This window comes from Suncus etruscus, chromosome 20, assembly GCF_024139225.1.
Source record: "Suncus etruscus isolate mSunEtr1 chromosome 20, mSunEtr1.pri.cur, whole genome shotgun sequence".
NCBI classification, from domain to species: domain Eukaryota; kingdom Metazoa; phylum Chordata; class Mammalia; order Eulipotyphla; family Soricidae; genus Suncus; species Suncus etruscus.
This window is the reverse complement of record NC_064867.1, coordinates 23,420,894-23,447,883: the sequence shown is the minus strand read 5'-3', so window position 1 is coordinate 23,447,883 and position 26,990 is coordinate 23,420,894. Positions and strand designations below refer to the sequence as shown.

The 26,990-nt window shown below is 36.3% G+C and overlaps 1 protein-coding gene and 1 non-coding gene across 2 annotated transcripts in view; both read right to left on the bottom strand.

Moving 5' to 3' along the window:
* TBC1D5 (TBC1 domain family member 5) overlaps positions 1-26,990 on the bottom strand; it is a 543,770-nt gene that overhangs the window by 138,360 nt on the left and 378,420 nt on the right. Inside the window, exon 15 of the mRNA XM_049766154.1 lies at positions 10,608-10,750. Coding sequence (XP_049622111.1) covers positions 10,608-10,750 — 143 coding nt within the window. The remainder of the gene's footprint in view (positions 1-10,607; positions 10,751-26,990) is intronic.
* LOC125998298 (U6 spliceosomal RNA) lies at positions 21,141-21,248 on the bottom strand. The gene has a single exon (XR_007491889.1). It is a non-coding gene; the product is annotated as a U6 spliceosomal RNA (small nuclear RNA).

Here is a 26,990-nt window from a genome sequence, read left to right as displayed (position 1 = left end):
AGAGAATCTATATCATGACTACTTTTTCTTTTCTGAAATTCCCTTTCTCAGAGTGTGTGCATGTGTGCACATGTGTGTGTGTGTGCGTGCGTGTGAGTGTGTCTATCTGTATATATATATGTCAAACAGGCATTTGGTACTTCAATTTCTTTTTTGAGGGATAATTCCTGGTTGGGACACTAGTGTGGTACCTGATGGTACTGGAGCTGGAGCATATGGCATAATAGAGATGCAACCTGCGGCCTCACATATTCTGACAGTTTTTGTGATGTGTGCCAGTCTCCGTGAGGTGGTGTCATGATCATTGCTGTTTTGATTTTCATTTCCTGATGTTAAGAGATACAGAGCATTGATACATATACCTATTGGCCATCTCTATGTCTTTTCTACTGACATTTCTGTATCTCTTCTCTGCAGATCTGGATGCTATGAAAATTTTTCTTAAGGTATTTTGGATATTAATCGTTGTTAGATGGGTGGTAGGGAAATTATTTCCCCCAATCTATGGTTATTTAATTCTGGTTATCATTTTTGCTGTGGTACAGAAGCTTCTTTATTGGACACAGTCCTGTTTGTTATACTTACTTCCATTTTCTTGTTCAATGGCATTGAATTATTGATGATGTCTCCAGACTCAATATCATAACTGGTTCTGTCTATGTTTTTCAATGTAATCAATGGATTTGGTTCTGATATTTCTGTACTTAATCCATTTTGAAGTTGACTTGTGTACCATATGAGATAGGCATCTGAGTTCATATTTTTTTCTTTTTAAACAGATGAATGACCAGTTTTCCCAGCTCCATTTGTTGAAGACACTTTTTTACTCCAAAAAATGCTCTTTCTTCCTTTGTCTATCTGGGTTCTTAATTCTATTCATTAGGTGAGAATCTACCTTTATTCTAATACCACATTTGCTTTGGTTATTCTGGGGTCTTTTTTTTTTTTTTTTTTTGGTTTTTGGTCCACACCTGGCGGTGCTCAGGGGTTACTCCTGGCTGTCTGCTCAGAAATCGCTCCTGGCAGGCACGGGGTACCATATGGGACACCGGGATTCGAACCAACCACCTTTGTTCCTGGATCAGCTGCTTGCAAGGCAAACGCCTCTGTGCTATCTCTCCGGGCCCATTCTGGGATCATTTAATCACTTCATAGAAATTTTAACAGCATTTGTTCCATGTCTTTAAAAGATGTCATGATATTTATATTGAGACTTCATTGAATCTGGATAGTGCTTTGGGTTGGACAGCTACTTTGACAATATGTGTGGAAGGCCACATATGATTGGGGTATGTATTTCCACTTCCTCCTGACTTATTTCTTGTAGCAAGTTATAGTTTTCTCTGTATACCTCTTTTGTAAAGCTGATTCTCAAATACATATTCTTTAAGGAAAGTTGAGGACTCAGAACTGTTCCCTTATATTGATAGGTCCTTTAGCTTTTGTTTATGTGCCCTCATTTCTAGAATTCTTTTTTTTTTCACTTTCTAAACTGTTCCAGAGTGCATTCACCAATTTTCATACATAAAACATGTGTTTTCTCAAAAATTTCTTTATAAGCTTTTATCTTGATAACCGATCATCTGGTCAGGTATTGAAATATTGTTCCCCTTGGAGTACTGTGGGCTTTGTCCAGATTTTTTGATATCAAATTGGAAAGCTTCAAGACTTTTTAATTTTTAATTCTTTATTCAACCCATTCTTTCTTTTATTTCCCACTGCCAAACCATTGCCTTATTATCTTGTTTGTATCCGTTTTTATATATTCTAGGTTCATTCAATCTAGAAATTCATACTTTTTTTTGTTGAATTGGAACTTCTGCTCTATCTACTTTAATTCCTTTCTCTTTTCTTATCAAGTCTCATTATTTGGATCTTGAAATACCTAGGTTAGGAGATCTAAGTCCTCAACTAGGAGTTTGAGAAAGACTGACTAAGTGAGCTAGTCCTAATTTTCTTTCACATTATTCAATCTCTATATTTTTGGAAAAGAGGCTACCTTAAAACTGCTGAGACTTGACAGTATTGGTGAAGCACAAGAGCTACACTTAAAGAGTTCTTAGAAGGTCTGAGTGCTGAGACTGATCCCAAGGCCTTGAAAATGTCCTCTACCAGAGAGATACATCCTTATGTCCTTTCTTTCTAGGTAAAATTTTTGGAGACAGTGGGGGAACATCTAAACATGCTCAGGGTTTATTCCTGGAAGTGCTCACCATATGCAGTGGTGTGATCAGGAATCAAATCAGGATTGTAAGACAAGTACCTTACTCCCCTATATACTATCTATCCAATAAATCTATCTGGATACTTAAAAAATTCCTTTTCCTCTACCTCTTCCAATCACTGCTGTTGATGTGGCATGGGGGTCAAACACATGTTTGACTATGGTGCTAGCATATTAAAAAAATGTACTGCTTGCTGGGAGTTACACCCCTTTTTGTGTTTATGTTGCTCCCATACACCTGGTTATAGTACAGCCAGAACTCACCTGCAGTGTCAGATCTGTGGACAGAAGAGCTGCCAGGGTTAGACAGTAAAGCTGCCAAAACTATGCTCAGTACATGTAAGACACTGGGGACTTGAAGTCATGACCACATTCACGCAAAACAGGTGCTCTAAGCTGCTGCACTATTTCTCTGTGCCTTGGGGTACTTTTTAAATTTTATATTTCCAATCATCTTCATGAATCATATTTCCACTTTCAACTTCCTTTTTATTTTCTGTAATATGTTTTCTAGCGCTGAGTTCTCCTCCTTGCAGCATCTGTGCCCTCTAAACTGTCATTTCATGGTTGAATGTTTAAGTATTCTGTCTATTTTGATGCAGGACCTATGATATCTGGTGCTTTTGGCCAACTGCTTAAGTTTAAAAGTTACAAAGTTAACTCAAAGAATTGTGTGTATAAAGATGGGTGTGTTAATTCTGAAGTTTACAGAGGATAATTCTTAGACAGTCCATGAACTAGTCTAGTCTTTTTGAGATGAACAGTATTTACTTCTGGAGGGATATGGTCTGGATTCAGTTCAGCACTGAGATGAACAGACTAGTGGGCTCAGCAGCCATTGAACTCCCCTGAATTCTTCGTCTAGACACCAACTATTTATTACCTAGAGGACAACCCTGGAAGCAATGATTGGCAAATGTCTGTAAAACAGCTTCTTCAACAGACTTAGCAACAGTTCTGATTTTTCAGTTTTAACTCTTTCTCTCCCCTCACCAATTTTCAGAGATACCTAGCACTGCCAATTTCTATACTTTTAGGAATTTTATGGATTATTTCTTGGCTCTTCCATTATCAATTTTGTATTTAGTTTTCTTGGATGTGATAAGTCAGTTATCACTCATCCATCTGTTTTCCTGTTTCTAAAATTATGAAAATCATCCTAATTCTGTGGGTTTATGCTGTTTAAATGGTTTTTTGGTGCAGTGGTAGTAAACTCAAGATAGAGCAGGGCACAACTGATATCCTTCATTAATTTGTTCATAACAATTCTACTCAGTAACGGTCTGTGCTTGTAGAAAAGAACAGTCTCACAAGGGAGGTAAATGGGAAAATTTGGAAACAGAAAGTAGCCTTCCAGCAAAGATTGCCATGTCCTAATTGTTAGAGAAAATGTGGTTCTAGTCATCTTCTCCTTGGGCAGAAAGAACAATAGCATGAAGATATGATATTAGGAGATAAGACCATTTTTTCCTCGTTAAAGAAAATCAAAATGGGATATCAAGTATTCATTTTGAACACAAAATAAATCTTCATGGGTTTATAATTTTCCTTTCATATTTTAACTCTGCAGTTGAGTGAATGAAAGTTATTTTCAAAGTAAAAATATTAAAGATACCTAGTTTTTAAAATCTACTTTAAAACATATGACACATATTTGATTGTAAAAAAATTCAAAACACTGACATCACCAAATACTAGTGAGGGTGTGGAGTGACAAGAATTTTCGTTCTCTGCTGGTGTGTGTGTGTGTGTGTGTGTGTGTGTGTGTGTGTGTGTGTGTGTGTGTGTGTGTGTGTGTGTGTGTGTGTCTACTTCAGAAGAGAATCTGATATTTCTGTGTGACTTTTCAGGCCTGGCTATGGGCAATTTTATGTGTAAACTCAACCAATTTGGAGGAGAGCAGATAGCTAGTGAAATAATTCTCTATCTGAGCATTTTCAAAAGATATCAGACTCAGTGGTCTACTGAGATAGGTCCTGCCCAATGAAGGCAGGCATTAGCCAATCTGGAGGCGTTCAATTGGGTTACAAAACTAAGAAATGGTGAATACTTTCTCTAAAAGGAGACATTCCAGGGCCAGAATGATAGTACAGCAGGTAAGGCAACTACCTTGAATGTGGCCAACCTGTATTCAATATGAGAAAGGAATTATAATCTGGGCCTCAAGTTTGAACTGGTCATGATCTGTCCTGGGCTTAAATTTCTAGTTTAGTACTTTCTTAATTAGTTCTCTTTATCTTGAAGCTCATGAATCTAGAAAAAACTCTAGAACATATACTTTCCCTCTTTGACTCAGTTCCAAGTACTCTTACACTCCTATTCCTTCTACATCCAACCTCTCAGGATCCATGAAAATACCAGTATGTTTTGGGCCCTAATAACAGCGAAACAATACCATATCTGAGCCCATCTTGATGCATCATCAGTGCACCATTCCAGGGGTAAAATGAAACACACCATAACGAAAACTAAGGACTGTGGGTCCTAGTGAGGTGCCAATGTAGGGTTGTTTATTATAATAAATAACTAGAGGACTGAGGAGATTGGGGATAGGCTGATAAAAGATGTACATGGGAATGCTCTATTTTCTGCTCAAAATTTGAGAAAACTGATCCTGAACTGAAAATAAAGCCTAATGAAACATCTAAATATCTAAAAAGGCAATATGCTACTATAGGAGCTATCAGCTTTAGTTCATAAAATTTTAAAATATTTTCAGGCACATGTGTTCCCTGAGACCATGATTGTCGCCCACATTTCCATGCTTGAGATGGATACCTTTTTCCTTTCATGCTGGGGCTCTCTCTACCTTTAGATCAGTCCACTCTTAAGCACATTTCTCTTGTTCTCTCTCTCCCTCTCATCCCTTCCTCTGGATTTCCAAATAAAACCTATTTTTATTTCAAAAAAATTTTTAGATTAGTGACTGGTATTACAGTTTGTCTTGAATGCGTCTGACCTCAGTTAGATCCTCATTACCACATATGGTCCCCTGAGTACTAATAGGAAAGCTCTCTGAGCACAGGAGTCAGGAGTAGCTCTTGAATATCACTGGTGTGGCCCCAAACTCCCCCAGACATTTTTAATATTACAATCTAAAGCAATATAAATGGCATTTGTAAGTTAAAAATGCATTAATTTTTTATCTGAGACCATCATATAAAACCTGGTAATAACTTCCTGAAAGGGAGTCCTTAAGACACCCTTTCAAATTGTAAGATCACCAATCTGAACTTTGGTAACAGCTCTGTACACATTACTATATGGTTTAGAAAGGACGTTTTGTTTCTGATTCCTAAGACTGGGTAAGCTTTTCCAGAAAAGACAAACACATTCAATTTGTAGTTGAAACAAATTGCATTTTGACATCAGTATAATATTGAGCATACTCTTAATGAGAAAATGGAGAAATAAAAATTCTGGGATGGGACAGATGGAAACACTGGCAGACAGACTGTACAGAGGAGAAAGCAGAGGCCTGAGATGAAATTAAAAGGAACCGAGTGTTAAACCAGGGAGAGACACACCTGCCACCTGGGTGCTGGGGGTCAGGACAGGTCAGCAAATGAATGGGGGAGATCCCTACAGACAAACCAGTGATAATGATAATGTAATGATAATGAAATGATAATGTAACAAGTTGAGGGCAGCAAAGAAATGAGGGAGCAAGTGTGTGAAAGTGCCAAGATGGAAGCTGTACTTTACAAACATTTAGAGAAGGTAAATTAATTGATATAATAAACATTGTGGAAACTTTCTGCTTAGGAAAATTGAGTTGTTAAGTGGACTTGGCTCTTGTGTTTTAGCTATTAATAAAATATGAAAGACAAATAAAAGGTATGTTACACTGTAAATGAAAGAAAATGTAGATTCATTCATTTTTGTTTGTTAGTTTTTTTGGATCACACTCACTGGTGCTGAGGGGGAGTTGAATACTGGGATTCAAATGCAGGTGGGTGGTGTGCAAGGCAAGCTCTTTCCCTACTGCACTATTGCTCTGGCCAATGAAAAGTGCATTTCTGAAAGTCCTAAATTACTTGAAGTGGTATTCTAAGAGTGTATAGGTACCTGCTCTTTTCTAGCTTTTTTCATTTCATTCCTTTTCCCAGGTCCCGGGAGATTAGCTTCTAAAACTCAAGGTAATTTTTTGTTGTAGTTTTAAATTAACTTCTCTATGATTCAGCATCAGTAAATGTTTGCTTTACACCATTTTTTATAAACTAATATGCCTGGGATTGTATAAAAATTCTCAAGTAAAAAGGAGACAAGCATAGAGAAGTTCTACTCCAGAGTCTCCTTTCCATTAAAGATCACCTGTACTGTCCCTGCAATTAATTAGTATTAGGTTATTTTGAGGGGTCGGGAAGCATATCACAAGGCTCTGGGACTGAGGCACTTGCATAGTTGAGAAGGCTGAATCATAAGCAGAATAAAAGGGAATATAATGGGATATTGTACTGAATAGCATTTCCCTTTTCCCAGTTGATGCTGGGATGATGGTTGGCTGCATACATGCTAACACATTTGGCGGTGATGCAAGGGGGTACACTCGTGGCCATGCTCTTACACACCTAACTGCAGTGTGGCTGGAAATGATCTGTGTAGTAGGAGCACAGACAGCAGAGACTCCAGGAAAAAGTAGCTGTTCAGACAGAATCACATTCAATGCGTGTGGTTGGCACAAAAGATTGAACTTGTGGCCTCATGCTCGTTAGGCAGGAACTTTAGCACTGAGCTAATCTTGTGGCCCCTATGTTAGGGGGACTTGATGAAAATCTTAGAGGAATGAAATTGTGTGAGATCAACAAAAGCTAGAATAATTAGGGGATGTCTGAGAGACAGAAACCTTGTCTGTTCTAAAAACAGGAAAAATATTCTGGCAGGTACATTAAGGCGAGGACGAAGCTACATGACTTATACACAGAATAAGTCAGTTAAAAATGCTTTGGGACAGGAGTCATATTTCAGGGATAGGGCTCTTGCCTTGCATGTAGCTAAATCAGGCTTGATCCCTGGCACCTTATCGGTTTCCCTGAGGCCCACTAGAAATGATCCTTGAACAAAAAGTCAGGAGTAAGCACTGACCACTACTAGATATGGCCCTAAAACCACACTGCTCTTGAGCTATCAAGTGTCTTCCTTCATTCTCTGATGAATATCCTTCATGATCATGCTACACAAGCTACCTACATGCTTGCTTTCATTAGGTCAACTTTTCAGTTGACAACAGGATGCATACTTTAAATAACAGACTGTAGAAAAGGTTATTGTACTCTTCAGCTGGTCCGTTACTACTTCAATCTACAGCTTCTAAACACCTCTACTAAATCCACTCTCACAAAGTCATTCAACATTTGTGCTTGCACAGTGCCAATACTAGTAGACCATTCCATCTTTACCTTACTGAGCCTCAGCTTCCTTGACCTTGGCTTAGGAAACTTAGTTTTTGTTCTTTTGGGATTTGAGCACAAACTCCTTGGAGTATCCTTCCCTGGAAATATTAAACACAAAGTTCTGCTTTTGCCCATGTTCTCTTTCAATACATTGTTGGGTAGGTTTATGTCATGATTTATTTATTTATTTATTTATTTATTTATTTATTTATTTATTTATTTATTTATTTATTTATTTATTTATGTTTTTGGGTATTCAGGGGTAACCCCTGGCTCTACATTCAGAAATCACTCCTGCAGGCTCAGGGGATCACATGGGATGCTGGGATATTTTTAAGAATTACTCCTCTCTCATAGTAACTCTAAATTGATACTAACCCACAGTTGGGATATATAAGCACTGTATTCTTAGGAGATTATGACTACTACTACAATTCTTTGCTTTTGCACTGCATCCAATGGGACCATATGAAGTGCTGGGACTGCGCCAAGATGGCCTATGTGCAATGCGAGTTCACTACCCACTGTACTATTAATTTTTAAGTAATACCTATCTGCTATTAGCAAAATTAAAACTGTAGCCTTGATATTGAGCTTATTTTGTCTCCATCTTCATATTGTGGTTTTTCTTCTTCTATCTTTCTCTTCATGATCAAAACCAAGGACCTCAACAAGCAACCCTAGACTCAGTTATTTCAACTTCAACATGGCCAAACAATCTTCATTTCTAAAACCTGTTAATCATTTTATTCCTGATCTAAGTTCTCACATTACCAAGCCATGTAGCTCTCCAAGCCAGGGACTGTTTTTAGAATTGCATTATTTCATCATATTTAATCACTGACTTTAGATAGGAAGATTTCTCTAACTTACAATATTCCTCCATACTGTCATATTTAAAAAAAATCTGATTTCTTTGCTCTAGTTTTGTCTTCATCAAGTCTATTTTTACACTATTCCCAGAGCGATCCAAAACTGACCATACTTTCTTTGCCTATTCATTATCCTTTAATCTCACTTTCAAGACTTTTCTTCACTCAGTTCCTCCTGGAAGCCTAGAATATGGATACCCTTATTTAGCTTGTTACCTGAGTCATAGTTGGTACATAAGGAGCATAGTATTATTCCTTTAAGCTAACGTACTGTCTAGACCTCAACCACAGCACTAAATTTGTTGATTTGAAATTAATTTCATCAGCTTTTCCTATTATTGGTAAATTTACTGAGGACAGAATACAGTCCTTTAAATGTTTAAAAGTATTCACCCCTATTTTGGAAGATATTTGTGAAGGATTTAACCATGCAAATGCAAATGAATACTGAAATGTATGAACAACTTCACTCCTCCTGCATTTCTCCGTGTGCCCATATGTTTTATAATATCACCGGAAGGATTAAAGATGTGTAAGGACATCAGCTGCCAAAATAGTGGTTGCTTTATGAAGGTAATTTTCAAGAGTAGATGTTAATGAAGAAGACAGGACATTTAAATAAAAGAATAGAATTGTAGCACATCAAAATTAAAAATACTTAAATGCTTAAGACTATAGAAAAATCTTAATTTCAATAGCTGCTTTTTATGTTTTGTTTTGTTTTGGGGCCTCACTCAGTGGTGCTCTGCATTTGGTGAATTACTACTGTTGGTGCTAGGGAATCATATTGGATGTCAGAAATTGAAGTCTGGTTTGCTGCATGCAAGGCAAGCACCCTGTCGGCTGTACTATGTCTCTGGCCCTCTATGACCATTTTTAAAACAAGGATCCTCATCCCTTTAATTTTAATTACTAATTTTTTTAAAGCTATAACATTTTTAAAGGAAAGATTGGCAGTGACTATCCTAAAATTCATTATCTAGCAAATCTACCTGAGGATCCTTCTCTCTTTACCAGATGTTTCCTTTTCCATGTTCTTATAATGATAAGCTGTGACTCAGAAAGAAGGAACTTTACACACTGTCTGATAAAACCAAACTATCTGACCTTCCAGGCACGGAAAACACCCACATTCTGTTTCATTTTGTTGATAAAATGTGGTCTTCCTCTCAGTTATTCATTCAAGCAATTTGGGGGAATTAAACAAGTATAATCTCAAATTTTAAAGAATATTATTAGTGTTACCAGAGGCATAACAAGAGCATCTGGCACAACTGGTATTCAATGAACAAATAAAGAAAACTACATAGCAATTTAACAGTCAAGATTATGAATTACTCCAAATAGTTTATGTTCTTCTGACAAAGTCCTACACTTATGATAGCTTTTTATTTCCTATTTAGGCATCACTTTGCACAATCTTTCCTAATTATATTTTGGCTTACAAATCTTGTTTTGTGAACTGTGATTAATTTTTTCTGAGAAGGAAAACAATTTGAGGTATTTTGAAATTTAAAACATGCTCTGATATTTTCTGCAAGCCGAGGATTATTCAAAATAGTCACTGGCTTCCCAGCTACAGACAAGTACCTTAACATGGATCTGAGGAGATGGGCATCCATCCATTTTGGCACTGTTCTGAGAAAAACACGAGCCTATCTGAGAAGTTCACAGATCTTTAATGCAATACTTAATTTTTATTGGCAAGTTGTTCACACTATAGAACAGATTCAATCTCATTGCAAATAAACTCAACTTCTCCTTACCTGTCAGAAGGTGGAGCTCTAAACGTATCTGTAATACTGGCTTTTCATATGTGTGCTTCACAAATGTGCTTAATGAGGAGATGAAAGCAGGAGCAAAGTCTTTAGGAAAATGATTCTGAAGAATATTCCAATTCTCCCAGGAAAAAAAATCACTCACTTCTTCCAATATGTACATGGTTAACTAACAAAAAAGATGTTTGGTGTGTTCCTTTGAAACTTTAAATATATTGCTTTCCAGAAAAGACTAGGTGTGTAGAAATAAGAATGAAGGATAAAGGACAGTTGAGAGATAAAACACATTTCAAAAAATCAGGACTACCTACTCAACGCAGGCGAGGTAACTGGTACTTACAAGCATCTCGGATGTAAAGTAACATGGCAATGAAAATATAATCGACTAAACTCAGGCTGAGGCCATCTGCAAACAAGGCATCCCAGACTACCAGCAGATCCTGCAGGGGGAACTCACGTCCAAAGAGTAGCCGGACCCACCGCCTGGAGGGTAACAAAACCCAAATATAGAAAATGTTACTTTGGAGAATAGTATAAAGTGGAAACATTTTCTCTTATAGCTGTAAAAAAGGATCATTTTAACTAATCAGATGTAGCAAATATATAAAAAACATCAGACAACAAAATGTAAGCTTTCAATATTTAGATACATTTTGTATTTTTATAACTTGACCACAGTTTTTAAGTTGTAGTCCTATATGTATAAAAGGCACAGAATAAAAGAGAGGAATCTTGCCCTTGCTTATTTAATAAAAATAGCAAAAAAAAAAAAAAAGGAAAAAAGGAATCTACATTGTGGTTGATAGTTGCTTCACATATAGGTTAAGGATTAAAAAGAAATTTTTCTTAAATTTTCATGATTACTTTTTTCCCTTGGGTTAACTAGACTTCTCTGCACTTTTGCAAATGTCTGTAACATAATTGTACTGTCAGACAGAAAATTTCAGTCTGCTATTTCACATTCTGTACAATTATATGTGGGAAAATGAGTTAATTCATTTTTTGTCAAACAAAAGTTATTTGAAATAAAAATGTTTTATTTTTAATTTTTGAAACAGAGATAACATATATGAGTTTAACTTTCTTGGGGTGCTTTTTCAAAACCCAGCTACTTCCATTGCCATGGAAATGTTTATCTGTACTATAGTGCAGACACAAGCAGCTAAAAAGAGTGAACAAAAAATCTCTACATAACTTGTAAATAGTAACACTTCAAATTTATAATCAGTGTTAACCAAATTATCTATACATTGAACATTAAAATAACTGATGTTGCAGTGTTGTTTCCACTTAACTACTAATTTCATAAATGGCTTCCAATTTCTTCACACAAGCCTTTCTCTAGGAACTTCAGCTGGAATGTGATTTTGGCACAGAGCAAAGAATAAAAATGTTTGATTTCTAGTACTACCATACATTGCAGAATAAATGGAATTTTTTAAGAGAATTAGTTAAGATAGAACCTTTGCAAATTAGAAGCCAAACAACCATCTGTGGGGTTAACAGTAGACAAAAAAATTCAAATGCTTTCCTCAGGGAGTATTACATGTAAGGAGGAATCAAAACAGTGGCAAAATAGTGTATAATCACCCATACAGATCAGCTTATTAGGAAGCAGATGATCAAATACTAAAATTCTTTTACTCATATTATCAATTTAATCAACAGAATAATTACATTTCATTTTCAATTACATTTTATATTATGCTACCCATTTTTTCAGAAAAATTAATACCTAATATTTATCTTTAAAAAGTCATAGTATATTTATAATTTTTATCTACTGCTCAATTTTTATTCTACAGCTAACAAGAATGACTGAAGCAGAAACAAAAAAACATGCACATGTATGCCTCTATATGAAATTTAAGAGTCACTGCTTCTTTATATACTTCTAGTTTTTCAAATTACAAATGTTAATATTTATATTATCAGATGTAAAAATATCTCTAAATTAATTACAAATTACTTCCTAATTACAAAAAGAATGAACTGATTTTGCAGGCTATTAAAAGAACCAGAGAATGAGCAAAAAGAGTATTATAAGGACAAAAAATTAATTGGACACTTTTAAAATGCTTAAAAGATATATACATATAAATATATACTTATATGTGAATTCTTGAGATTAAAATATTAAAAATTTTATTATCATAATTATTCACTTGATACAACTGAAAAACTAATCAATGGAACATAATTATAAAGATCATCTAATATATAAGATAATAATATATCAGTAAGAGTGAAATTATCTGAGAACAGAATTCAAATATTTGTACCAACAAATACATGACAATGGGTCTGGAGAGAGATAATACAGGGATTTAGATCCTTACTTTGCATGAAACTGATCAAGGTTTAATTCCCCACACTGTATGTATTTAAATTCCCCTGATCACTGCCAGGGGTCTTAAACACAGAGTCAAGAATAACCTCTGAGCTGGGGTGTGGCCCCAAAATATAAAGAAAACAAATAAGATGACTATGTAAGGAAACTAATTAACGAGATGAAAAGAACTCTTCTGTGATGTGTCCATTCATCAAATCACCCACATTAAAAACCAGCTGCTAACTTAATTATACTTTAATAAAGCTGGTAAAATATTTTAAAAAGAGCTATAGGTAAAGAATAGGCAAAATTTGGCAGCTTTCAAAATGAAAACTTGACATTTAATTGATTACTACTGATAAAATTCTGAATGTCCACATGAAATCCAATGATCAATCTGTGAAATGTTACCAGATCCTTAATTTGTCCACTTACTACTTAGGGGTTTTATATATATATTTCTTTTTTTTTTGGGGGGGGGACACCCGACAGTGCTCAGGGGTTACTCCTGGCTCTATGCTCAGAAATCGCTCCTGGCAGGCTCAGGGGACCATATGGGATGCCGGGATTCGAACCACCGACCTTCTGCATACAAGGCAAATGCCTTACCTCCATGCTATCTCTCCAGCCCCTACTTAATGGTTATATTTTAATAGTTTGTTTATTTAAGTAAGTTCATTTAGTAATTACCATTTGCTATTTCCTGAAATACATGCCTTTTGCTTTTTCACTTTCTTATATGTAGGACAATGTTTTATGTACTTCTCCTAATGTTTCCTAATTGAAGAAAGGAGTTCTAAAAAAGTTAATACATACCCTGATGATACTAAGTAGCTAAAAAGGGGAAAAAAGAAACAAATAGGAACTTCATTTTTAAGAAAAAAATTATATTCCCATTATTTGTAAAGAAATCATTGTTCATACTTCTCTTTAACTTTTCTGTTGATTAAGGTTTTATTAGCTTGGCTTCAAAACTGAGCCCCACAAATACATAATATATGGCAAAATTTCATTGTGGTAACATCAGGAAAAAAACACATTGGGCCTTAGAAATGGTATAGAGAGCAGGGTGCTTGCCTTAAACACCACTTGACCTGGGTTGGATCCCTGGTGCCCATTTGGTCCCCCAAGCCCTTTAGGAATGATCCCTGAGCTAGGAGTAAGCCCTGAACACTGCCAGATGTGGCTTCTCTCCCCCTCCACAAAGAAGAGAGAACATCTCTACACTGAATAAACCATATCGTTATAACTGTACAGAATATAAGTCTTTGATACATTTTATATTTAATGTGTAATCTATGATGTGTTACACACTGCTTTATATTTGAAGTTTTGCCTTGCCAAGCACATTGCTAAATAATTCCAGGGAAAGAAAAATTGCAAAATCTGTTCTGTCTCCTCTCTCTTCTCTCCCTCTTCTCGGTGTGTTTGTGAATGAGAAAGAGATGGAAGAGAAAGGGGGGGGGAGAGAGAGAGAGAGAGAGAGAGAGACAGAAAGACAGAGAGTCATAGAGAGGGAAAGACAGAGTGAGAAGTAACCCTTGTAAGTTCTTTGTAAGGAGCTGTGTATTTCTGCTAATAGTTCTATGTATCTACTATAGTCTTGCTAATCTCACTACAAAGTCACTTGCCATGTGACTGAGAAGCAAAAGTAAAGCTAAGATCGAAGGACAGGCATTGCAATGTTTAGTGGAAGCATAAAAATAATTTAGAAAGTGAGAAAAAAAGCCTGAAATACATATGGAAAAATTTTAATAGTTGCCTAGAATTTTTCTTTGATGTAACATTCTTAGTAAGCTGTACATGGCAAGGATACTAAAGCAAAAACACAAGTTATCTGTATTTTATATGCAATTATAGGAAATTTAAGACCAAATCTCAAAATGTTTAAGAAGTATGGTAGGACTAATGGAAGGCTTTGGGACCAACAATGATCTTATCAATAATTTAATCATTTGAATCCCAGCTGGATTTAGTTCATACATATATTAACCACACACAAAATTTCTTGTGCTATTCTGGGCTTTCTTCATAAGCTTAAAAGTCAAAGAAAAATTCAGTTCTTTATGAAATGAGTAACCAATAAGAATTCTTTCAGTAAGCTTCTGTATTCTTAGAAAGGAAAACTTACTTCAAGAAGTGAGACCATTTAACGAAGTCACTCTGAAAATCAACACTCTTGTTGCAGCTAAAAATATTTAGTGAGAGTTAAAGTTATACTTAAGAGTAGCATTAAACTCACTCTTTTTTCCTTAAACATTACTTTAGTTTAATTGTCTGATACCATTAATTTTGTTTTATGTACATTACACCTGCAGATTGTAATGCTCTGAGCCATATACATCTATCATTGATAATACAGTAATTCATATTTTACCAGACTTAGAGTAATTAAAATCTGTGCAAACAGAAAAAGAACATCTGACATATTAACTATAATAATAAGCCACCAAAACTGAGGACAGTTTCTATGTTTGCACTTATACCATTATTCTCCATTTTAAATTTCTGTATAATTAAGGTACTATGTCCACAGGACGAGTAACTCCTGATGGTGTTATTGCTTGGAGAATGACCCATGGAAACACTACGATAAGCCATTTTCTACCAATCAGTTTATGAAAATGATTAATTTGAGGCTTAAATAAACAGCCTTAATCCATCATGCCTGTGAGATATATACCTCTGCTTTTATCTATATTAATATATATGATCACACATAATGAGAAGTGTTTTTTTTTTCTTTTTTACTTTGGGGGAAATTCTGTGTTCTATTCAGGGGGCAGTCACAGCCCTTTACTAAAGGTTTCTTTTTCCAAAAATAAGTTCCCAATAATTATCACCCATTCCTACTGTAATTTATTCTCTTTGCAAGCATTTAAAGCAGTTTTGTCAGAACAACTGTAAAACGCCCTTCGTAAAAATAGTCTGAATGGAAAGCAGAGCTTGTGTCTTTATGGTTTTCCAGAGAGAGATGATGCTCTGCTCCTGAGAGTGTTTTGTCATGGAGTATGCCGTACGTATTGAGACATATTATCCTTGAACATTTTTTCACACACATATGAGCATGCAGGAGCAAACATACCCTTCTATTTGAGGCAGAATCATTATTTGGATCACAAAGAAGGTATTTCAAGGACTGAGTAATTTTATTTTCAGCCACACTTGGCAATACTCCTGACTCTCCACTCAGAAATTACTCCAGGTGATACTCAGGGACCGTATGGGATGCAGGGAATCAAACCCAGGTCGGCTGCATACAAGGCATATGCCCTATCTGCTATCCTACCCTTCTAGTCTTAAGTAATTGCTGGATATGTGATTTGCCAGCAAATTCAAATAAAGCTAGTGTGAGATAGTAATGTTTGAATATATATCAAGTTTTAAGAACAGACTGGGTTTCTTTTATTATTTACTTTTGCTTTTAATTTTTTGAGAGTCTGGTTTGGGCAATATCTGGCTTTGCTCATAGGATGAGCATGGGATCCAACCCAGCTTGAATGCATGGAAGAGAAGTGTCTTCCCTGCTATACTATCTTTAGCCCAGAGTGGCTCACTTTGAGACTCCTATTGTACATCCCAACATGAGTGCACTTGGAATCTTGGCCTTGATGAGAGAAGACTAAGTAGGGATAGAGGAGGAGAGCTGCTGTGAAGCAATTTCTCTACTCTTACAGAGAGTTAAAAGGGAGTTGCTAGGTGTCTTGAGAAATTTTCTTGGAAAAAATATTGCTGATTAATAAAACTACTAGGAATTAATATGCAATGGTGGTTATGTTTGGGAAATTAATTTCAGACTCTGAATATTGGTTTTAATTCAGACTATAAACATTTTTTTCTTACATCTAGAAAGTCTGTAAACAGGCTTTGTTCTATCATTTTACCTTCAGGAAAGGAATTAAATTCTAGTCAGTTTTTTTAAAAAGCATACAGAAAATGGCTACAAATAATTGCTTCTATCTCCCCTAACCTGAAACTAATTAAAAAACAATATGTACTTCAAAATTGTCATAGATTTTAAGCATAATGGTACCTGACCCAAGTAACATTTAAACATATTGTGTATAAGTTTCTTAATACACTATTTTATACACAAGAAAACAAATGACATTAAGAACATTAAGTTGAGAATTACTAAGGTCCCTGGATTTACTATAAAGGTAAAACCACAATCCACAGGCTGGTCATATATCATCAAAAGAGACTGACTGACCCATGTCTGAAGGACAGATCCAATTCCCTTTGACCTATTTTCTCTTAGCTACAGCTACAACCAGTAGCTGGGACTGTTTTCCCTGGCCTCTTCCTTATTTCTTTCGTATCACTGACCCTGGCTGGCTCCTGGGAGGCCGGGACAGTAAATCCCTCAGGCCTGATACTTGCGAATGACTGTTCTCTAGTTATATTTTTTTGAGGCCAAAATGCTGACAATCAAACTGAGTCAAAGGGTTAATTATTAGCAGTTTCATTTGTTTTCTATTTCTTGTCCAGCAGATCATCCCTCTTTGGGATTATTTGATGTTAGTCCTAGAGTAGGAGGTTAACAAATATTCACTGCATTAACAGGGACCCTCCTACCAGGTCATCTCTGCTTGACCTATGGCATTGAATCTGTCTCAGAACTCTTTAACAGGCTTCCCATGTGCTCATCAGGAATTTCCTTTGAGTTTTTGAAGTTTTCTAATTGTGACATTTTGGTGGAGTTTGATTATTTGCATTGTGAATTTGTCCTTCAGAATGACTGTTAATGCTTCTGATCTGAGGATCATAGAAAAAGAATCATGACACTGGGGTTCCATTTCTATGTACCATCTTCTTATCACCTTGATCTTGAGGTCTAAACCTCTAGTCAACATACAACCAGCCATTGGCCACTATGCATCTATTGGCACCAGCCATGTATAGATGCATACATGCGTCTTGTTAACATTCTATTTTTTATTAAGTCCTATAATCACCTCCACCCTAAACATGACCATAAAAACACAATCTATTACAAAGGATAAACAGATGTGGGAGTTAGGAGGTTTCCTAAAAGCTAAATGTACAAATATTTTAAAATCTAGGAAATACTTTTATATGTTAACATTAAAGTCAAAGCTTTAATGGGGGTTATTTTGGGGCCACATCTGATGATGAAGAGGAGTAACTTCTGGCTCTGTGCTCAGGGATTATTCCTGCAGTGCTTTAGGGAACATATGGGGTGCTGGGGATTAAAACTTGGTCAGCTGTGTGCAAGCATCCTACCACTGAACTATCTCTCTAGCCCTGAGCTTTTTTAAAACAAACGTACAATGATGGTCATATAAAATTTCATTTGGAGGTGAAAATAGTCTATATTTTATGTTTCTTATATTTAGACCTGTGCTTTTCTGGTTCCCTTGTGATCTGGCTCTTGTAAGGGCACTGAAACTTGGCTGATTTGCTAAGAACCAAGACATAATAAGCCCTTGAGGACAGTGACAAGTGCGTGCAAGGAACAGAGACTCTTATGCTAGCAATTCCTGAAAGGACAATTTCTCACTCCTAGCATAGAAACTTAGATGAAAGTCTGGATGGAGTCATCGATTTGTTCCATTTATATCCTGTATTATCCTGAATCTTTTGGTTTTGCACTAATGACTTGCTGGGAGGAACTGTCTCTCAAATAAAAGACACATTAAAATCGTATTCCAAGAAAAACAAAGCTAAATTCTAAGAGATGTCTCTCCTATAATTTCCACCTGTAGGAGGTCTTGATGGGAAAGAGATCAGGATTAGGAGTTTCGAGAAATCTCTCAGACCTGAATGCACAGTAATAAAGGAAGACAATCAGGAGAAGTTTATAGTAAGCATAAGTTTATAGTCACAGCTTCTTAGAGTAAGGGTATTATTACCTATCATCACTATGTTAGGCAACAGATCAAAAACAGTCAGGAAGTGAGACTGTTGTCCAGGGAAAAGCAGGTAGGCTCCAGACTTCTGACCTGCCTGAGTAGAGGTAGCAGGTTAATTTGAAAAGAGCGTCACATGTGATTCATCCAGGAAGGATGACCAGCTTTCTTTGGCTGAATTCAAGTTGGAAGCAAGCAAAACCAGGGACATCAGCACTCACTGACCAAGTTTTGATTTGTTTGGGCTCACTTTGCTGTATGACTTGGCTGCTTGGCTCTCAGAGGCAGGTCAGGATTCTACTATTGTCATATGTGGTCCAGCCACTGTCTTGTCAACAGACTTCTAGCATCTCTTCCTGTGTCAGTGCCCAGAGGAACACAATGGGCTAGACTTCAGAAAATTCAGATTTACTTTCTCCGATCACTTTGGATTCAAATGCTGACAGGTTTCCAAACTTATTTAGCCTCCTCACCCCCATTTCAGAAAAAATAATTTACTCAACACTATCTAGAAACCTACCTTTTTTAAGAGAACAAATAAAAAGCATTCCTCAATTGTAGTTGAGACTACTACAACACCCCTGCACCATTTCAATATTCCCTTGGAGGTGTTATCTAGTTTTGGAAACAGTCCTATAACAATGTAGAAGACTTTGCAAGTTGAATCAAGTTTATAAACCCTAATTCCAAATACAAATATACAGTCCCACACACATTGTATTCCTATTCACAATCAAACCATTTCTGGAATTTAATTGATGTTTATATTGTCAATTGATAAATCATGTTCAATATTACTTTACTTATGAGGTTTTCAACTGCTGGCCCACAGATAGGTACAAGTGCTCAGGCACAAAACGGTTTCAAAAGATATCCTTACATTTTTGAAATACTTTTCCTTTTTGAAGAGTCCCTGTCACAGAGGAAATAATCTCTGGTTCAGCTGGTGGAAGTCTCTTTAGTAGCACCATAATGAGAATTGTCCAGGGTAGCTGGGCTAGGGAGCAGGTAGATAGATGGTAGTTGTCACTACCTTCTTCTCTTAGTATATGCCAGTCCTGATCTCATCATATAGAGTAGTAGGAAAAACATCATGGCCTTCATTTAACATATTTCCTGAGCTTATAGCTGAAATTGTGCTAGGCCAGAGACTGGATGATATGCTAAAACTTTTGATCATTAACACGAAAATTATCCTAAGTAAAATTCTCATTCAAAGAAAGTCCTATCAATTTGGCTTCCCACAGTCACTCATATTTTTCTGTGCCCCCTCCCGGCTAAGCCCCCCAATCAACCAGGATATGTTCAGGGAATGCAAACTAATGGCAACATTAGCAAAATATAATTAGGGAGGTAAAAACAACTTAAAACATTACTAAATACATTCCAAAGCCAAGTATTAATTGTTTTTGGATTATCCATCATTTGGGACTATATGTGCCCTAGTTCCTACCCATTAATGTAGATAAATGAAGAGCTGATCTATCTACATGGGGTGCAGATAACTTACAAAGGGCAGGGAGGAAAAAAAGAAGACCTAAAAGATGCCAGATAGGGAAATCATGGTCACATTACTCTGAGCAGATGGCTTTGGTAAGAAATCCTGAAGTCCGATTCTACTCTCACAAATTACTTTCTTTAGTAATCTAAGAAAAATGGAACAAAAGAAGGTTAAAGAGGAGTTAAGCCACTCTATTTTATTATCCCTAGAGCTAATTCCATTTTAACCCAGTTAAAAACTGAAAGTTTGCTTACAAAATTACAATCAACTACTTGTGAATGTGTAAAATTAAAAAGAAAAAAACGGCATGAAAATATTAAGTAAGGAAAACATGATTCCTTTTTTTTTTTTTTTTTTTTTTGGTTTTTGGGCCACACCCAGCGGTGCTCAGGGGTTGTTCCTGGCTGTCTGCTCAAAAATAGCTCCTGGCAGGCACGAGGGACCATATGGGACACCGGGATTCCAACCAACCACCTTGGGTCCTGGATAGGCTGCTTGCAAGGCAAACGCCTCTGTGCTATCTCTCCGGGCCCAGAAAACATGATTTCTTAAGCATACATATTGCAACTGTTTAAAAGGTAACACTGGGCTGGAGAGAAGATTCAAAGGCTCACTTTGCATGTGGGAGGCCCGAGTTCATTCTCTAGTATTGCAGATCCCCAAGCATCACTGAGGACACAGCCAGAAAAAGCTCCGAGCCTACTGCAAAGAACAAGTGTGGTCCCCAATCTATGGGCTGGAAACTGTGGAGGTATTCTTGGAATGGGTTGGACCACCAAATAACCCACAGACCCCACCCACACCTGCTATCTTCCAGGCAGAAAAGAAGTGCAGCTCCATTACTAAGTTCCAAAATAACATGATGGTTGTCTCTTCTCAGGTAGACTGGTTCTGGCTGACAACTATGGGACCTTTGCTGAAATGGGGGCAGATATATTCTTTTTTCTGTTTGAAGGCACAGTAGTCCACAGCCAGACCTTACACCCTCAGATGAAAATGGCCCAGCTCCACAACTTAACCTTATCAAACTGACAAGTCAGCAAATTTGTCCAGACCCTGGACAAGGTGACAAGTGACTGCATGACACCTCAAAATTTTATAGTAGTATCAGCTTACTGGGATCACAGCAAATCTTTTTTTTTTTATTTAAAAAAATTAAATGACAAGAAAAATATGGAACGCTTCACAAATTTGCGTGTCATCCTTGTGCAGGGGCCATGCTAATCTTCTCTGTATCGTTCCAATTTTTAGTATATGTGCTGCCGAAGCGAGCACATCATCACAGCAAATCTTATGGGAAAATTGCACAAAAGACCTCCAAGCTCAGTGAACCTAAATAGTAACACAGAAGGCTTAACTAGCATCAACTACAACCCAGTAAGACTTTAGTAACATCGCTTAGAAATGTAAGTTATTACGAATTGACCTTTATTGATCTTAATTTTAATAATTCCTTTGGTCTTTGTGTTGAAACAAATATGAGGTAAATTTGTTTGTACCCGCAAGGGAACAGACTAGGGTAGTAGGTGAGAAATTGGTGACATTGGTAGAGGGCAGGTAACTTTGAGGGCTCAATTGGTGTTTGAGTATGTGATGCCTGAGACAACTTTATTATAAACAACTTGATAAATCATAATAAGAAATCTAAAATCTACATGACAATAAAAAGGAAATGGGTGTGGTCCCCAAAACAACAACAATCCATAACACAATCTGATGATAATGGCAAACTTCATGGGTTTATGACTTTTTAACATCAAAGAACATTAATGATAGAGACAAAAGGAGGAAGTTAGGGTAAGATTAGAGATATGGCCTAGTAGAGAATCATTTCAGCATTCTCTGCCCTTCTTAATTACCTGCATTCTTGAAGCATAAAAAAGAAATGCTTACCTTTGCTAGTACTATATAAAAGGGGAAAACTTTGCCTTTCTCTGGAATACTTGTATAATCTGGGACCTTCCCTGCCTTAATTGTCATTCTTTTGTCTTTTCCTAAATAAAGTATTTACTGAATTTGGCCATTTGCTCTCTGACCTCTTGCTTTCAAGTTTGACTGCTTGAGGACAAGAACATGATCATCTTTGCAGATACGAAACTATCAAACATATAATCCTCCCCACCCCCCCACCCCCAAATTAACCATTTTAAACCAGCATGCTTAAATGGTCTGTTAGAGTATATAAATGAGAAAATCTTCAGGGGAAAGATGCCTGCCTATTCAGAAAACAGAGTTGCCTGCCCACACCACTTCATGATTATGAACGCAAACAGGCACAGGACAGCAGATTCAACAGAGGCATGTAATATTGCCTCTGTACAGCCCAGGGTAATTACAATGTAAACTTAGTCCAGTGGCCTGTCTATCCTTTTATACTCCTCAATAAGTCTTAATTCCTAAAGGACATCTAATTCATAATTTTAAGCTTCTGATTAAGAATATCACCTCCATATTAATGATAGACTGAGAAGCACACTATTCCTTATTGTTGCCATCCATGTGATGACTTTCTCTGAAATGACATTCCAGAAAAGACAAATTTAACGAATCATGATTCACTATTTCGTAAGTATCTGTGTTATAATACAATGGTAATTATAGCTACAGGACCCAACAAGATTTAGAGTACTTCCATTCAAGGAAACTCATTAAGGGAAGTGTTAAAGAATTCAGGACTTACAAAGAAAAATTAATTGCCACTTTTGGTCAACTGATTTTAGAAAGACTTATGAGTTCTGGAATTGAACATCAGGCTACAGGAGAGAAGAAAAAAATCAGTGAAGTTTAACACTCAGGGTATCACGGTATATAATATGTTCATAAATTAAACTGCTCATAAACCAACTCATATATGAAGCACAGAAACATCACATAAAATAGTTCAAATTTATTTTCATCAACAACACTGATTTCCTTTCCACATCAGCTAGCAGTTACTATGGCTGAGTCTTGAGGCTAAGAAGCTACAAATTTATGATCCCAAAGCCTGAAACACAGCTCTCTGAGGCCTCCTATCTTGCCACCTTCCCTAACTTCCTAAATTCTTTTACTGCATGTGAATAAAAAAGAAAACTGTGCTGGTATTGTTCTATTATTCTAAAGTGTTATTTTACAAGAGGTAAGCAAATTTACTCGAAGTATTTCAGCTTCCTTTCCCCTTCACTTTTGGGGGTGATTTCCTTAACCTAGGATGCATTTCATTTTGCTGAATTTCTGATATATCTGACTTCCCTTTTGGACTAAGATGGAATAACTGATCCTGGACAAAAGAAATGAAATGAGCACACACTAGAAAGCAGGCAATTTAGCTCTGTGACCCTTGGCATAAGGGAAAAACATAAGGATGATATCTGATGCCTGGATTTCTTGGAGTAAAGGACTTTAAGAGCACAGGAAGAACAAAGGGGGAAATTCAGAGCTTAATGCACTGGTGGTGCTGGGGCAAGAAGACAGAGGCTTGAGAGGTTTGCTGGGCATGTTTTCTATAAAACAGGAAGCAACATAAAGAGAGCCTCAGAAGGCTGTCTGGAGCCTCTAGCTATTATTTTTCTTCTTCTGATAACCAAACTGTTCACGTGTAGGGGAAGTTTTCAGAAAGCCAAACAAATCTAGAAGAAATAAAACTACCACATACAGATTGGGATTGCATACAGATTGGAAGAAGGTTTTATGTGGCTAAGACATAATCAAGTTGTGACCAGCCAGCCTGATGCACTCAAAGAAAAACTGAAAATACCATACCTAAATTAGCTGGTATGCAAAGCAAGCACTAGTTATTGTTTTGTTTTGTTTTAAATCAAACTAAAAACAAGCAATAAACCGAGATGTTCCAAAAGTAATTTAAAAGTTAGCTAAAAGTAACCTCAGCACTACTTTAATCAAAGACCAGAAAATTTCAGAAATTCAACAACGTAAAATTCAAAATGAAGAGCACTTAGTAAAAAAAAAAATCATGCAAAGAATTAGAAAAATCTGACTCATAACTATAGATAACCAAGAAGAATAACACCAATAACATACAAACTCTTTGTGAATATAAAAGAATCCAAACCTTATATTCAGAAGCTAATATGTTTTTATTTTGGTGTTATTTTATTTAATTTGGTATTGGGGCAACACCTGGCTGTGCTCAGGGCTCTTGGCTCTGCACTCAAGAATTATTCCTGGGGTCAGAGGACTACACGGGTTGCAGAGGATCAAATCTAGCATGCATGGCAAGATCCCTAACCATTGTACTCTCACTCTGGCCCCTCAGAGGAGAATATTAACAAGATCCCAAAGCCAAACAAGAATACTATGAATCAATTGTAGACTAATATCCATCATGAAAATCATAAAAATATTTAAAAAATAGTAGCACGTCACATGCACTAAAATATTAGCAAATCAGTTGCACTATATAAAGTAACAAGAAAGGAAAATTAAAATTATGTATAAATAATAACATTTGTCACAAAAATCCAAAAAAATTATTTGAAAAATGTCACTTAAATGACTTTTAAGAAAGAATGCACCAAGAAAGTACAGTATGCCGAAATTGAAAAAATGAAAATTCAGATATTGAATCAAAAAGAAATTGTTTAAAAATGCAATAAGACCCATGGGATATTTGATGATGAATATAAATAAGTTACTGATAATATAATGAAAACTATGAAAAATACTATCAACAAAATTCTAAATAAAGAGAGAGATATACCATATTTATTGTCTAGAAGAGTCAATAATATTGACATTTTTTCTAAATGGGTTTTATTGATTCAATGTCATTTTTACCAAAATTCCAGCAAAAGTTCAAGTGAAATCAACAAGCTGATCCTGAATTAAAATCAAAAGAATTAAGAGTGATCTACAGTTTGGAGTGGTAGTACAAACAGCAGGTTTGATCCCTGGCATCCCATATAGTCTCCTGAGAACCATCAAGAGTTATTCCTGAATGAAGAGCCAGGAGTAACCTCTGAAAATCACCAGAGGTGGCCAAAAAGGAAAAAACCGAACAACCAACACACAGACACCAAAGGGGGTTCTAAATAATTTTAAAAAGTACAGCAAAGTTGAGGAACTCCATATTTACAATAAAAGTAGAGTGATGAAGGCGGCAAAAATGGTAAAAAGACAGTGATCATGAAACAAAGAGAGTTGAAAATAGACGTCATATGTAGTCATTGATTTTAGCTAAATAAACCAAATGCATTTAACTGTGACTAGATGGTTTTATCAGAAAAGGTGTTGGAATGATTGCATAATCATTACAAAGCAATGAGCCCTGGTGAGTCTTTCATATGACGACACACATAACTTAAGGGGTTGGGGATAGAGCTCAAAGAGCTGGAATGCATTCTTCGTCTTCCTTTTTTGTATGTAAGAGTCCTGGGTTTTATCCCTAATGCTGCATATTTCTGGGAATACTAAACATACTGCATGTGGACCCCCAAAATGATGACAAAAATGAGATTATAATGGTTAACAGACCTAAGGTCAAAAAACAGGATCAGTGGCACAGTAAAGCGTTTGCTTGTATGTATTGAATCATATTATGAATTCTAGCACTAAATATGATCCCCAAGTCCTGCTGGGGGTCACTACTGAGCATAGAGATTTCCATGTCACTGACATGTAAACATTTTTTAGGACATGTAACTAATCATAAAAAAACTTATAAATTAGACTATTAAAATATCTCTTGAACACACCTAAAAATGAATACAGGGGCCAGACCAATAGCATAGCAGTAGGGCATTTGCCCTGCACAAAGCTGACCAAGGACGAACCTGGATTCGATCCCTGGCATCCCAATATGGCTCTGAGAGCATGCCAATAGTAACCCCTGAGCATCACTGGGTGTGGCCCCAAAACAAAACAAACAAAAAAAATGAAATACAATTAATATATTGGAAGAAAATATTTACGAAACAAGACACAAAAAGAATTCTTGATATACTGATAATACTACTGTTTCACTTATGATAAATAAATGCTTCTAAATACAACTTAATTTTTAATTTATAGGTCATACCTGGAAGTATTTAGGGCTAATTCCTGGTTCTCAGATTCAAGATACAATCCTGGCCATGCATAGAGTTTCATATGAGGTGCCAGGTATATAATCAGGGTATCTGCATATATGGTAAGAACTTTGGCATCTATACCATCTTGCTGGCATCTTAATTTTTTTGTTTTTTTTGTTTTGGGTCACACCCAGTGATGCTCAGGGGTTACTCCTGACTACGGGCTCAGAAATTTCTCCTGGCTTGGGGACCATATGGGATGCTGGGGGATCTAACTGAGGTCTGTCCTAGGTTAGTGCATGCAAGGCAGATGCCTTAGCTCTTGCGCCACTGCTCCAGCCCCATCTTTTTTTTTATATTTTAAATAAAGTCTATGTGAACAGAAATCTTAGCAAAGAAGAAATATAAAAAAATAGATGTATGAAAAGATATGCAACATGATTATTAGGAAAATTCAAATTATAACTATAATGACCTATTATTATTATATACTACAAGTGCTTTAAGAAAATGACTAAACCTTCAAAATAACCCAGAAAAAAAATAGTATAGAAGGCAGGGAACTTGTCTTGCATGGGGCTGATCTGGGTTTTTACTCTACTACCCATATGGTACCCTGAGTCCCACCAGGAATAAGTCCTCAGCAGAGCCAGGAACAAGTCCTGAACACAGCAGGCTATGGTCTAATTCCGCACTCCTGTTGTCCCTATTGATAAAAAAAATAGCTTTTAGAAATTTCTGACACAAAGCAACTGAAATCTTTATATATTTCTGCAAGAAAAGCAAAGCAGAATAATCATTTTGAATGAAGATCAAAAAGCACCGGCAGTTTCCGATATAATTAAGCATAAACTGATGGAACAAATAAGTGTCCATTTCTTTGGTATTTATCCAAGAGAAATAAAAACTCTTTAATAACAATTGCATATAAATATTTATCGTGGCCTTATTCATAATTGCCTGAAACCAGAAAAACCCAATGAACCTTGACTAGCCTCAGCATAAACAA